General features: G+C 41.4%; 2 protein-coding genes across 2 annotated transcripts in view; one reads left to right on the forward strand and one right to left on the reverse strand.

Moving 5' to 3' along the window:
- MYG1 (MYG1 exonuclease) overlaps window positions 1–14,470 on the forward strand; it is a 151,220-nt gene that overhangs the window by 15,370 nt on the left and 121,380 nt on the right. The window lies entirely within an intron of this gene.
- LOC144773597 (uncharacterized) lies at window positions 10,948–14,029 on the reverse strand. Its single transcript, XM_078658732.1, has 3 exons — window positions 13,580–14,029; window positions 11,823–12,038; window positions 10,948–11,372 (listed from the first exon to the last, which is right to left on the reverse strand). The coding sequence occupies exons 1-3, from the start codon at window positions 14,015–14,017 to the stop codon at window positions 11,280–11,282; spliced, it is 747 nt and encodes a 248-aa protein (XP_078514858.1). The 5' UTR covers window positions 14,018–14,029; the 3' UTR covers window positions 10,948–11,279.

Consider the following 14,470-nt stretch of genomic DNA (forward strand, 5'->3'; position numbering starts at 1 on the left):
ATTTCCCTCGAAGTCAAGTCGCCACTGGACTGCCAGTCAAAGTCACTGGTCAATCATTCCTTGGGCGATAACATTCCTTCTGAGGGTCCCAGCAACAGTCCGACAGCACTCCTGGGCTCTGCAAACTCGAGTTCAACTCTGTGCATCAGATGTTGGTCCTCTGTGTTGCCCAGCGGCGGTGGTAGCGGCTTAAAGACTTTGAGCTACCAACTTGCCCCAGCAGGCTTCTTCAGCTGTTGTGTCCCTGTGCTGCGAACAGGAGGCCAGTCCGCTGGCCCTTGGAGTTGTCTTGCCCTGATTGGACTCCGGAGACAGCTTCTCCCTAAACAAAACAGCAGGCACAGTCGCTCTCTTCGCTAGCAACCAGATTCAGTAGGCGCAGTTTTCGTCGGTGCAGCCTCTCTTTACTGGTCCGTTCTTCTTCCGAGTCGGCCGAGATCTGAAATCTGGGGCCAGGGGTGTCTCCTTTATGAGTGGAAAGTGCCCTCTGGGCAAGATGTGATTAATAGCCTCTGGGCTACCAGGTTCCCTCCCACCTGGTGACTATTTCCTGTGGAGTGTGGCATCTGATTAGCTCAGAATGCACAATTCTGCCCACCCCCAATATAGCGAGACCCCTCTCCTGGTGTACAGATCTGTAGTGTGGCTACCTCCGGGCTACACGCTCCTGGGATCTGGTTTTCCCTCTTTGTTCCCCTATGCCATCATTTTTGACTGCCTTTTTGTGCTAACACCCAAGTGGCTTCCTGCAGGAGGGAGGTGACACCTCCCTGGCCTGCAGTCCCTCCTTGTACCCCTTCCTGAGAGTTGTTAGCTTGTCTCTCCGAGAGGGCAGAAAGCTGTCTCTTGGAGCAGGCTCCATGTATGCCCAGGAAGGCACAGCAGTTTTAAAGGCAACAAAGTGGAAGCTTTGCTAAAGCTGCACACTGCAACAAGTTCCATTAATTTTGACTTTAGATACAAGGCGGGCATAATGTAGCGAGTTGTTTGATACCTCAGATTGCCCATTTGGGAAACACTGTTCCAGTTAGCACAGCTGAGGAGCTCAGCATGTAACTCCATACTTTCCAATTAGGCAAACCCAGTCTTTCTACGCTAAAACGGTGGGTTTGCGGATTTTTTTCCCTACCTTCCAGGACATGTAAAGTACATGGCCTACCTGCGTCATATGTTGCAACTTGCATTTTAGTGCTCTGCAGGCCTACCCAGATGGGTGACTTGCGACATGTACAGGGGAGGTGGTGGCTTTGCCGCTACTTTCAATGGCCAAGTCGGGCAAGCGGTGCACAACTGCTCTTCAAGTCTGCAGTGGTGGACTGGGGGACTTGTTTAACTTGGGGAGGGGGGGGGGGTCCTCCAGGGTGGTACAATCAGTGCTGCAAGCCCTGGGGAATCCTTCCGACTTTTAAAAAAAACGATTTTGTTGGGTTTTCGTAGAATCAGAAACCAGCAAACCATAGTACAACATTGTATGGAATATCATTGAAATCATACCCAGCAACCGTCCAACCCTGAACTCCCCACCCACAACTTCCCTCCCACCTCTCGGAGTCACGCCCCAAGGTATGCAGGCCAAGTCTATTTCCACATAACAGTTCCCACCCATTGAATTTAGGCTGGTATTGAGCTGTATCATGCAGCATAGGGCCAGAATACTGAATCCACGTATCACCAGTGGTAAGCCCTGCCACTCGGGTAATTCTAAGCAGGGTCCTAAGCCACTGTGCTTCTGGGGGATGCCATATGTGATGTTGGCTCTGGGTCTTTCATACATTTCCCCAACGCCTTCCAGGACCTGGCAACCTTCAGAGAGCCACAACCCCTTCTTGCCTCCTGAATCAACACTCCACTCTCATGCACATCTCTCAAGTTCTCTGTGCCATGCTGTCACCGTAGTTCCCCTGGCAGCCTTTCAATTCTATCTCTTTGCCAAAAGAAAGGCCAAATTTGGGAACCAATTTGTGATGTTGGTTTTGGCGGTGGGTGGTAACCAGCTCAGCAAGTAGTGCCCCGGGGAACATTGTGAGATCAGCTACTGGGGTCGTGATCTCTTCCCAGTAATCATACCAGAATGGGCAGGACCATAGCATGAAACAATTCCACCCCACTGTTCCACACCGTTGGCATGCTGCCTCAATCATGTGAAGAAACCAGTTGACTCTCCCTCAAGTAAGGGCTTTTTGAGACACTTTGAAGGACTGTTACATGAATTTCACCCATTCAGTGTCTGGAACCGGAATCCCTAAATTCTCCTCCCATCGTTTCCGTAAATTGTCCATTGGTGTCATCTCTGCTCTTTATAAGCAGGAGATCTCTTTGAAGGTGTTGGAGCTCGCGACCATATATTGGCAACTCTTGTGAATAGGGGACTCTGATATGCCCGCCCCTGTGCTTCCTAATCGCCACTACCACCCTACGGAGAAGAAAATGCCCCTGGGATGGACCAGCTTCCAAGCTAAGGTTCTCGTATGTGAGGAGCCTCCTCCCAACCCTCCCCCAGTTCAAACAAAACAATGTCGCCTATGTGAGTGATAACTGTAACCGTCCAGTCTGTTATTCATCTCCAGGTTGCTGCAACTTTAGGATACCTAAGGGCAGGTCAGGCGAGTATGGAACCTGCGTCTGTGTCTTTTGCAAGCACCTGACCCATCAGTGCCAAAGCACTTGGAATTCGCTAGTGCTCTCCTCAAAAGGCCGTCAAGAGGACACAGAAAAGTTACTGGATCTCTAGTACAGACTGCTCAACCTCCCACCCTGGGGTTGTCCAAATAGTCACCCACTGAGTGAGCCACTGAAGCTGCGCCGCTACATAGTACGTATCAAACTCTGGGACGGCAAGGCCTCCCTCTCCCACAGCGCTCTGCAGAGTTGTCCGTGCCACTCTCCTTTGGCTCATGCCTCCGTTGATGGCGATAATGAGTGAGTCCAGTTCCCTGAAGCCACACAGGTAAGACTGCAAAAAAGTATAGCAGCATGGGGAGCGCCACCATCTTAAAAAGGGCTCTACGTCCTGCAGTGTACAAGGGAAGCATCTTCCAGAAGTTGGCACTCGCTTAGAGGAATTGGACAGCCGCTCCCACATTCCCCTCCAGCAAGTGATCTTGGTCATGATATAATTTCACCCCTAGATGCCGCAGGCAACGGGCTCCCAATGAAACATCCTCAGTACCTCCAGGGATATATGGTTAACAACCACTGGGAATTGCCACAACTTCCTAATGAAACATATTCATCTAGCAGCCTTATTTTCCCCTCTAGTTCAACGTCAGTATCTCGTCAGTATATAGGGTGGTGTGATGGTGTCGACCCCTGACCTCTATTCCCCGATAATGGTCTCCCAAACTGGCACTGCTGTCAAAACCAAAAATCAAATGTATGCTGTCTCTTAGTTAGTTGCAGTCTTCAATAGCCAGTGCAGGAAGCAATGTGGGAAGCACACTCTGCCTCTGCGGGATCGTGATGCTATTGGTATCAGTAAGAAGACAGCATACTTGTGGTCAGTGGTAGGGATAAAGAGAGAACTAATTTGCAATAATCACTGGACAATGGTCGCAGGCATTTGTTCTTGGTATTCTATATCTCACAAAGCTTCCCAAGGACATGCACTGCATAGATATATTCAGGTTCTCGAATGAAGCAAGAGTGATTCTCTATGCTCATGTTTTCTCTTTCGCAGCAGCAGTGGTTCTTACTCAGTTCTGGAGTATGTGCCCTACTATTTCAGTGGAGTCAACAAATATTGTTTGCCACTGATCTCGCCCTTCGTTTGCATAGGTATACAGAGTTCTTCCATGTAAAGAGAGAAACTCTATACCAAAGGTTCTAGCTTATTTTAGAAACTGTGGCAGTTACGTTTAAACCACCTGACTCAAGATTTAAAGTTGCCAGAAAACCTATGGAACGCCCAAGTCATATAAAGGTGTATTTTGTTAAGCTTTGCTACAGCTACGTAGCATCCGATTACCAATGTGAATTGTCCCTCTGATTTTGTAGATGGGAAGTAGACAACCTCTCTACACTCGTGGACTCACCGACCCCAATTAAAGATAAAAGCCAACACAAGGAGATGATGGACGGAGTGCTAACATTTCTCAGACACTCCGCCCCAGTCACAGATCTGGCTTGAATACATCATCATTCTTTAGCTCACTTCACCACCTCAGTTCAGACCCAGCTATATGTAAATCAGTCTTGACCCTGTGCCACACGGGAACAGTACAGTCCGAACTGCCAAGGCAGGTCTTCCCTGAACCGGAAACCAGCATCCTGGAACCGGTTTCTGGGTAACACCCTTCATCAGCCAGGCTAGCTTGAATTCAGTGGCAAAGTGAGTTATGGACCAACGTCTGGGCATACCCTGCAAACTTAGGGTAACAAAGCAAACACAAGGAGATGATAGACGGATTGCTAAAACTTTTCAGACACTCACCCCCTATCACAGATCTGGGTTGAATCCATCATCATGCTTTAGCTCACTTCACCACCTCAGACTTTACTAGGTTCCCGAAAGAACACTTTTACAGAGACTAAGAGCCTTAGCGTTAAGTGGACAGGGTACTGAGTCAAAACATGGTGCATGTCCTGTCCACGTCCATTTCATTAACTGTAATGTAATTGTAATATGGCAGACAGGACATCTACCATGGTTTGACGCAGGGTGAAGGTGGCAAACAGCCAAAGTCAGTAGAGGCAGTAAAGACTCTTCGGCTCAAAACTAATTTGGGAACAAAAAAACTTAGAGTAGGGTAATTCTTTCAAAATTAGATGGAAGCATAAAAAAACTGCACAGCTACTCTGGTAATGGACCATGAAAGGTATGTATCCACGAACAACCATATGGGGGCAGATAGTAACTCTTAAGCTATGTGCCATACTTTATCGGTTTCATAGAACACCTCTTTTTTGTAATACTAAGTTAAGCAAGTTGGTAAACACAGGCCAGGTTGAGATGGGCAATGGGGACAGTAATACCTACTCTGCTGCCTCTTTCCTTGCTGAGCACAAACTTTGCATCCGCAGCATCAGCAGCTTTTTTGCAGCAATGTTGTTGGCGGGGTGCAGATTGTGCAGCCTTGCAACATCCTCCACAAGAAATGGGTTAGAGGTTACCACTTCTGCAGGAGTGTGGTTTTCAATAAGAGCCAACTGAAAGTTAAAGAAGGACATTAATCTTCCTGTGGTGGGCTGCTGAGAGACAACATACGCATTGTATGTTACTAGCTGAGTTCGGTCACTGGCCAACTTTTTATACCATTTGAGTTTTATGATTCGCATTATATGGTTGAAGATCTTGATGCATTTTATCCACTCCACCCATGTACTTGTAATCAAGTATGCAGGTGGACTTCTGCCAACGGACCTCAAACCGTGACGGTAAAAGTGCTTGCATTGTGAAGTGTAGTGAACACATTTAGTTCCTGCCTGTCTGAGAATTTGGCAGCGAGCAACAAATGGTTCACTTTTCTTTTTACTTCCTACACGCAAGCTCTATCTGGTTGGTTTGTGCACTAATCCCATGTTAGGCCCATAACTTTTTTCACCTCCCCAAAAGAAGTGGGTGTCCACAACTGTGCCCTACAGTGAGGTGCCAGAGTGCCTCCATGCACCCTCAGAAGCTGTTTGGCATCAAATTTGTTTGGTTGACAGTTTTCTCAAGGAAATCTTCATCCAGAAAAAGATGGAAGTAGTCAATAGGCAAAAAAATTGCAGCATTGACTTTACATCAAACATCTGCAGTGAATTAATGAATTTGTGGCTGAACTATTTTAGGAGTCTGACAAGTGAGCACACTGCCTGTGCTCAGCACCATACTGGAGTGCACTCCGAATTGGTCTACCCTGTGACTGGCTCTCCGCTGCACTAATTGTGCTTGTGAAGGGACATCATGACTGCATGGGGCATGTTCTTCCGAATCGCTGGAAGATGAGCCATCAGCCATGAGGTAGCACATCAGTACTGTGACTCTGCCACGGTCCTCGAGGCCTGGTTATAGGACCCGCTGCTTGGGTGATTCTATTGTTGTTTTCTTTATTTGCCCGCATTGTCTGTTAGTGATTTCTGTATTTGCCTGCATTGTCTGTTTGATTTCTGTATTTGCCTGCATTGTCTGCTTGATTTCTGTATTTGCCCGCATTGTCTGTTTGTTTTTTTACTTGCCCGCATTGTCTGTTTGGTCTTTGTTTTTCTGTTTTCTCCGCATTCTTCTTTCAGTTGTCACCAATCCTGCCATTTTCCTGCTCCCTGGCTTCCCGCCAGCCCCTTCCGCCTCCTAAGATTACTTATGGACGCTGCTGGCACGCCACAGGTATGCCTGAACCGTGCCCAGCGCCAGGAACCCTGGCTCCTCTTCTACCCCATGAAGCTACAGTGCCTCCCTCCGAGCTCTGGACCCAAGATGCAACAACCACTGCTAACGCACGTCCCCCACGCACCACAGAAGGATGTGTGCTGTTGATTTGCAAATGTGAAAGAAAAACGACATCCGCCTGCATTTTACAAATGTATTGCCTTTTGTAGCAATGGCGGCATGCGGCGCTTTAGCTTTAGATGTTTACAGCTAAAGCGCTATTGGTACAAAAGTCAGTAAATAAAAGAAAAAAAGTTATGCATTGTCTGTATTTTTTTTCTGTTTATTTACGATTGTAGCAGTGGCGGCAAGCCGCGCTTTACCATAATATGTTAAAGTAACATAGCATGATGTCATTGCTATAAAAGTAAATACATTGGAAACAAGCATTTACAATGCAATGGTTTTGCCTTTGTTTAAGTTAGAGCTATTGGCATTGCTTTTGACACTCTGCACTCTGAAGCTCCACTCTGAAGCTCCACTCTGCTATAGAACATAGAATGAGTGCATTTGTTGTACTTTGTTAAATTATATTTGCATAGTAACATTTATGTTGTTTGTAAATAATAATGCAAAGACAAGATAAGGTTTAACTTTTTTATTTAAGTAAACATATTTATTATTGTATGTAAGCAAATTAAACTGTACTGAAAATACTTTTACATTTTGTATGAAACGTAATTTAGTTATGTTTTTTTAGTTCCATTTACAGTAAAGTTTTGTGTACTTTTTTTCAACTTATGGAAATATATCTTGTACAAGCCACTTTTAGATGGATGCAGGCAGCTGCTTTGAAACTTCTTTAAACAACATATACAATGATGTGAAGGTCTTAGAATGCGATTGCATGTATTGTTGGATAACATCAATAAGGCACTTGAGGATGTCACACCGAACCATGCATAAGTACAATATTGCACAGTGACGTTACTAGTTTGTAAAAACCATAACTTCTGAAGAATCCGAAGATTGATGTATAAAATGTTGCATGGATGAATAATGTATGTGTGAAAAGGTGTGTGGATGTGTAAAGGATGGATGGATGTATGGAAGGATGAAAGTGTGGATGGATGCAGGATGGATTGTTGAAAGTGTGAATGGATGAAATGTTGGACGGAAGGACGGATAAAAGAGAATGTAGTTGTATGGATGTATAAAATGTTGCATGGATGAATGATGTATGGATGTGTGAAAAGGTGGTGTGATGAATGATGGGTGGATGGATGAAAGTGTGGGTGAATTGATGTATAGATGAAATGATGGATGTATGGAGGATGGGTGGAAGAATGAAAGGATGGATAGTTAAAGTTGCATGGATGTATGATGCATGTGTGAAAAGCTAGGTGGATAAATAATGTGTGGCTGGATGGATGTGTTGATGTGTGTATAGATTGTGGAATGAAATTTTAAGATGAATGTTGAAAATGTTGCATGGATGAATGATTGATAGTTGAGAAAGTTGTTGGACAAATGATGAGTGAATGGATAGAAGGGTGGATGTGTAAATGATGTATGGATGGAAAGCTGAAAGTGTGGATGGATGTATTGTTAGTAGAATGAAATGGTAGATGAATGTGATGGATGGATGTGTTGAATTTTATGTGGCTGTATGATGGGTGTATGGATTGAAGGGTGGTTGAGTAAAGGATGGATGTATGGAAATGTGGAAGTGTGGCTGGATGAAGGATGGATGAATAAAAGTGTGTATGAAAGGATGCATGGAAGGATAAAAGGGTGGTTGGAAGGACGGATGTAAGAAAAGGTGGATGTATGGATGTATAAAATGTTGCATGGATGAATGATGTATTGATGTATGAAAATGTGTTGTGATGAATGATGGGTGGGTGGATGAAAGTGTGGGTGGATGGATGTATAGATGAAACGTAGGATGGATGGTAGAGTGAAACTATGAATAGTTAAAATGTTGCATGTATGTATGATGTATGTGTGAAAATGTAGGATGCTAAATGATGTGTTGCTGGCTGGATGCGTTGATGTGTATATACATTGGAGACTGAAATTTCCAGATGGATGTTGAATCTGTTGCATGGATGAATGATGTATTGTTGAAAAGGTGGGTGGCCGAATGATGAGTGGATGGATGGGAGGGTGGATGTTTCAAGGATGGATGTATGGATGTAAAGCTGAAAGGGTGTGAATCTATTGTTATTAGAATGAAATGTTAGATTGATGTATTAATAAAAATGTTGCATGAATGATGAATGTATGTGTGAAATTGTAGGTGGCTGTATGATTGTTGGATGTATTGAAGTGTGGCTGAGAAAGTATGGATGGAAAGATGCAAGTGTGGATGGATGAATGAAAGTGTGGATGAAAGGATGTCTTGTAGCATAATAGGGTGGATGAATGGATTAAAACGTGGCTGGATGTATGGTTGGATAAAATATTGCATGGATGAATGATGTATGAAAAGGTGGTGGGATGAATGATGGGTGGCTGGATGTAAGTGTGGGCGTATGAGCATTATCACGTGAGTAGCAGTTGTAATGAATGTGGGATATGTTTTTTTTTTCCCATTCTTTAAAAAGGAATAAGACAGATGAATTTGCTACAGAACATAGAATGATTGCATGTTCCAGCTTCTTAAAAAAAAAGAATATTGTGCACAGTAACATTTTGTGCATTTTCCTTAATTTGCTATAGAACATAGAATGAGTGCATTTGTTATCGTTTCTTTCAACTAAATTTGCACAGTAACATATTTTATGAATTTTGTAACTAATAATGCACAGAGAAGATACTGTTTGAAAATGTTATTTAAGTAAATATATTGACTATTATTGTATGAAAGCAAAATAAAATTTAATAAATACTGTTTCTTTTTTTATGAACCCTAATTTGAATATTTGTTTTTTTTACTTCCATTTACAGTAAAGTATTGTGTCCTTTTTTTCAACTTATGAAAATATATTTTGGACAAGGCACTGTTAGATGGATGCAGGCAGTTGCTTAGAAACTTCTTTAAACAACATATACAATGAAGTCAAGGTCTTAGAAAGTGATTTCACGTTTTGTTGTAAAACATCAATAAGGCATTTTAGGATGCCACAGAACTATGCATAGGAACTATATTGCATAGTGACTTTACTAGTTTGAACAATCCCATAACTTTCGAATAATTTGAAGATTGATGTATAAAATGTCGCATGGATGAATGATGGATGTGTGAAAAGGTGTGTGGATGTGTAAAGGATGGATGTATGGATGGAAGGATGAAAGTGTTGTTGGATGCAGGATGTATTGTTGAAAGTGTGAATGGCTGAAAGGATGTGTGGAATGATGAAAGGGTGGACGGAAGAAGGACGGATGTAATAAAAGTTGGATGTATGGATGTATAAAATGTTGAATGGATGATTGATGTATGGAGGTGTGAAAAGGTGGTGTGATGAATGATGGGTGGATGGATGAAAGTGTGTGTGTATTGATGTATAGATGAAACATTGAATGGATGAAGCATGTAGGATGGATGGATGGAAGGATGGATAGTTAAGATGTTGCATGGATGTATGATGTATGAGCGAAAATGTAGGTGGATAAGTATTGTGTGGCTGGATGGATGCGTTGATGTGTGTATAGATTGGGGAATTAATTTTTAAGATAGATGTGAAAAATGTTGCATGGACGAATGATTGATGGATCGGTGAAAATGCTGTTGGACAAATGATGAGTGGATGGATAGAAGTGTGTATGTGTAAAGATGGATGTATGGATGGGAAACTGAAAGTGTGGATGGATGTATTGTTAGTATAATAAATGGTAGATGGATGTATTAATGAAAATGTTGCATGAATGATGGATGTGTGCAAATGTAGGTGGGTGTATGAATTGAAGGGTGGATGTGAAAAGGATGGATGTATGGATAGAAAGATGCAAGTGTGGATGGATGAATAAAAGTGTGGATGAAAGGATGCATGAAAGGATAAAAGGGTGGACGGATGAAGTATGGATGGAAGAAAAGATGGCTGGATGTATGTGTGAAAAGGTGCTGTGGTGAATGATGGGTGGATGCGATGAATGATGTGTGGATGGAGAAAGGGTGGGCGTATGGATGTATAGATGATAGCGTGGATGGATGAAGGATGTATGGATAGGAGGATGAAAGGCTAAATTAAAAGTTGCATGGATGGATGTGTGAAAAGGTAAGTGGATGAATGATGGATGATGAAAGGGTGTGTGGATGGATGTATATTTTGGAGAATGAAATGTTAGATGGATGTATGGATGGAGAAAATGTTGCATGTATGAATGATGTATGAAAAGGTGGTGGGATGAATGATGGGTGGATGGATGAAAATGTGGGCGTATGAGCATTATCATGGGAGTAGCATTTTCAATGAACGTTGGATATGTGTTTATGTTACCATTTTTTCACAATGTATAAGACATATGAATTTGCTACATAACATCGAATGAGTGCACATGTGGTGTAGCTTCTGTAAAAAAAAATTTACACAGTAACATTTTTGCATGTAGCTCAATTTGCTATAGAATAATTGCATTTGTTGTAGTATTTTTAAAGTAAAATTGTCCATTAACATATCTTATGTACTCTGTAAATAATAATGCAAATACAAGATAAAAAGCTTTAAAAAGTTTTATTTAAGTAAATATATATTTAGTATTATTGTTTGCAAGCAAATTAAACTTTAATTAAAATACTGTATTTTTAGCCTTTTTACAGAAACATAATTTGAATATCTTCCATTTTGTACTTTTATTTACAGTAAAGTATTGTGTTGTTTTTTACAACTCATGTATTTTTCGTATGTATCCATTTTGTAATATTACATTTACATTTTTTGGCCAGATTGGCATTAGAGCTTCTTGAATGTCGTCAATGTCTGGTGGTATATTGAAGAAGTCCAGTAGAATATTGTTATCTATTTCGACAGATTGTAAATTTTCTGCATTATCAATATGTACATTTAGTGTACTTGTGTTCCTGATTCGCAGTTTCTAGCCCATATATAGTCATATTTATTTCTTCTTCTGGTGGTTGTATTTTCTGTGAAGGAAAAAGAATTTAGTTAATTTCATATTTATGAAGTTATTTTATTTCTTTTCTTGTGTTGACCTACGGAAAAATTTCTTGTTATATGCAGTCTTAAATAATGTTAATAAGTAGTGAAGATAGTTTAAGAAAGGATAGATTGTGAGTACGTATAGTGAAAAGGTATAATATAGTATGTATAATAGAGGATTAGAGACTGTTTTGTAATGTTATAGCTACTTTAGTAAAAATACGTTTTAATAAAGTGGAGAGTATTAGTTAGTTTTATAGTAGTGATTAGTAGAATACATAGTATAGCTTAATGCATTTAGATAGAGAGTATTAGAAGCGAGAGTTTGAGTGAATTGTAATTAGTGAATATAGAGTTTGATGGTGTTTTAAAAAGTAGATAGTATAGATTGAGTAGTAGAGCAAGTTATTAATATTTCCCTAATTTGTACTTACTTGAAATTGCGTATTTCTTGTTGTGTTTAACATTTTATTGTTGTTAAATTCATGCACTGTCAGGTGCGTCATCTTAATGTAGGATCCAATTTCTATGGGAAAGTCTGTGGCATCTCTCCAAAGAGTTATTTTTACTGAGTCCGTTGTATCTTTCACAGTTATTGATTTAAGTTTTGTATCTTGTCCGGCAATAACAATTGTTTTTATTTCTTCTTCCTGTAAGACAAAATTGGTAATCGAAATTAGAGAGAGTCTGTCAAAGAGAGAGTCTATCAAAGAGAGAGAGAGTCTGTCAAAGAGAGAGTCTGTCAAAGAGAGAGTCTGTCAAATAGTGAGTCTGTCAAAGAGAGAGAGAGTCTGTCAAAGAGGGAGAGTCTGTCAAAGAGGGAGAGTCTGTCAAAGAGGGAGAGTCTGTCAAAGAGGGAGAGTCTGTCAAAAAGAGAGATAGTCTGTCAGAGAGAGAGAGTCTGTCAAAGAGAGAGTCTGTCAAAGAGAGAGAGTTTGTCAGAGAGACAGTCTGTCAAAGAGAGACAGTCTGACAGACTCTCTCTCTCTTTGACAGACTCTCTCTCTCTTTGACAGACTGTCTCTCTTTGACAGACTGTCTCTCTTTGACAGACTGTCTCTCTTTGACAGACTGTCTCTCTTTGACAGACTGTCTCTCTTTGACAGACTGTCTCTCTTTGACAGACTGTCTCTCTTTGACAGACTGTCTCTCTTTGACAGACTGTCTCTCTTTGACAGACTGTCTCTCTTTGACAGACTGTCTCTCTTTGACAGACTGTCTCTCTTTGACAGACTGTCTCTCTTTGACAGACTGTCTCTCTTTGACAGACTGTCTCTCTTTGACAGACTCTCTCTCTTTGACAGACTCTCTCTCTTTGACAGACTCTCTCTCTTTGACAGACTCTCTCTCTCTGACAGACTCTCTCTCTCTTTGACAGACTCTCTCTCTCTTTGACAGACTCTCTCTCTCTTTGACAGACTCTCTCTCTGACAAAGAGAGAGAGAGTCTGTCAAAGAGAGAGAGAGTTTGTCAGAGAGACAGTCTGTCAAAGAGAGACAGTCTGTCAAAGAGAGACAGTCTGTTGAAGAAAGTCTGTCAAAGAGAGAGAGTCTGTCAAAGAGAGAGTCAAAGAGAGAGTCAAAGAGAGAGTCAAAGAGAGAGTCAAAGAGAGAGTCAAAGAGAGAGTCAAAGAGAGAGTCAAAGAGAGAGTCAAAGAGAGAGAGTCTGTCAAAGAGAGAGAGAGTCTGTCAAAGAGAGAGAGAGTCTGTCAAAGAGAGAGAGAGTCTGTCAAAGAGAGAGAGAGTCTGTCAAAGAGAGAGAGAGTTGTTAAAGAGAGAGAGAGTCTGTCAAAGAGAGAGAGAGGCTGCCAAAGAGAGAGAGAGGCTGTTAAAGAGAGAGAGAGTGTCAAAGAGAGAGAGAGTCTGTCAAAGAGAGAGAGAGTCTGTCAAAGAGAGAGAGAGTCTGTCAAAGAGAGAGAGAGTCTGTCAAAGAGAGAGAGAGTCTGTCAAAGAGAGAGAGTCTGTCAAAGAGAGAGAGAGTCTGTCAAAGAGAGAGAGAGTCTGTCAAAGAGAGAGAGAGTCTGTCAAAGAGAGAGAGAGTCTGTCAAAGAGAGAGAGAGAGTCTGTCAAAGAGCGAGAGAGTCTGTCAAAGAGGGAGAGTTTGTCCAAGGTGTAAGTATTGTGTGGAAGAGTTTTTGTTATATAGTGTGCGTGTAAAAGGGTGAGTTTTTTTTTTTTTTTTATAAGCTTACCTCAGCAATAGTCCCAGAAATGCTCATTAATGAGCGTAGTGAAGCTGCTTTAACTGTTTTTATCGGTGATATTGGTGGAGCAGGGGGTTGTAGGATATATTCTGCCTCCTGTATTATTTCTTGAGGTATAGATAAGGGCATCATGCGTGATAGTTTCGTTTGTTTCGTGATAATAATCACATTGTTTTTGGCTAAGAAATTGCGAATCATAATAGCTTGTCCTTCTTTAGTTTGCTGGTAAAATGGCTCATTGTAGCACGTTGCTTTAATGCAACTACTTTCATCAGCTAGAGCTAGATGATACATGACTTTGTGCTCTTGTTTAGCATTTGTATAGTTTGTTTTTGTCGAACATTTTATTACGTTGGCTCGGATTGTTTTTTGGTAAGGTTTGTTGTCTTCATGTTTCATTTTTTTGAGGTCTTCTATGGAAATCATCTGAAATGAGAGAAAATGTTAGTACACATTCTGAGCATAAATTTTTCCCCTTTTGCTATTACCTGTAATAAAATAGCATGTTAATGAAGTGGTTGCATTTTAAACTGCCACCCATAATGCTTTGTGATCACTATAATATGATTCTAATGTACCGTAGTGCATGATGTTGTCATTAGTATAGATGTGATCTAGTGTAGAATTGTTATAACTTTGCACTGAAAGTCGTCGTGTCTCACCTTATCCTAACTGTTCTTTATGCTCTCAGTAAATGTAACGGGCCTTCATGCAATGACTAAATCTAGTGTTGCGACAAACACATGCTTGTGCTCATCTAACTCTCAGCCCTACGATTTGAGCATATGAAATAAAATCTGGCATCGCACAAACAAGGCATCCAAAATGTACATAATGACGAATTGCATTAAACAGCAAGGCCTTACAAAGTAAGCATGT

Source organism: Lissotriton helveticus, chromosome 1_1 (assembly GCF_964261635.1).
Source record: "Lissotriton helveticus chromosome 1_1, aLisHel1.1, whole genome shotgun sequence".
NCBI classification, from domain to species: Eukaryota; Metazoa; Chordata; class Amphibia; order Caudata; family Salamandridae; genus Lissotriton; species Lissotriton helveticus.

Bases quoted from the DNA above. Each gene is read 5' to 3' on its own strand.
- LOC144773597 (XM_078658732.1), bottom strand. From the start codon at position 14,017: ATGATTTCCATAGAAGACCTCAAAAAAATGAAACATGAAGACAACAAA. The intron at 12,039-13,579 runs GTAAGCTTATAA...TTTGTCTTACAG, and splicing joins TTTCTGGGACTATTGCTGAG to GAAGAAGAAATAAAAACAAT. The intron at 11,373-11,822 runs GTAAGTACAAAT...TTTCCTTCACAG, and splicing joins CAAGAAATACGCAATTTCAA to AAAATACAACCACCAGAAGA.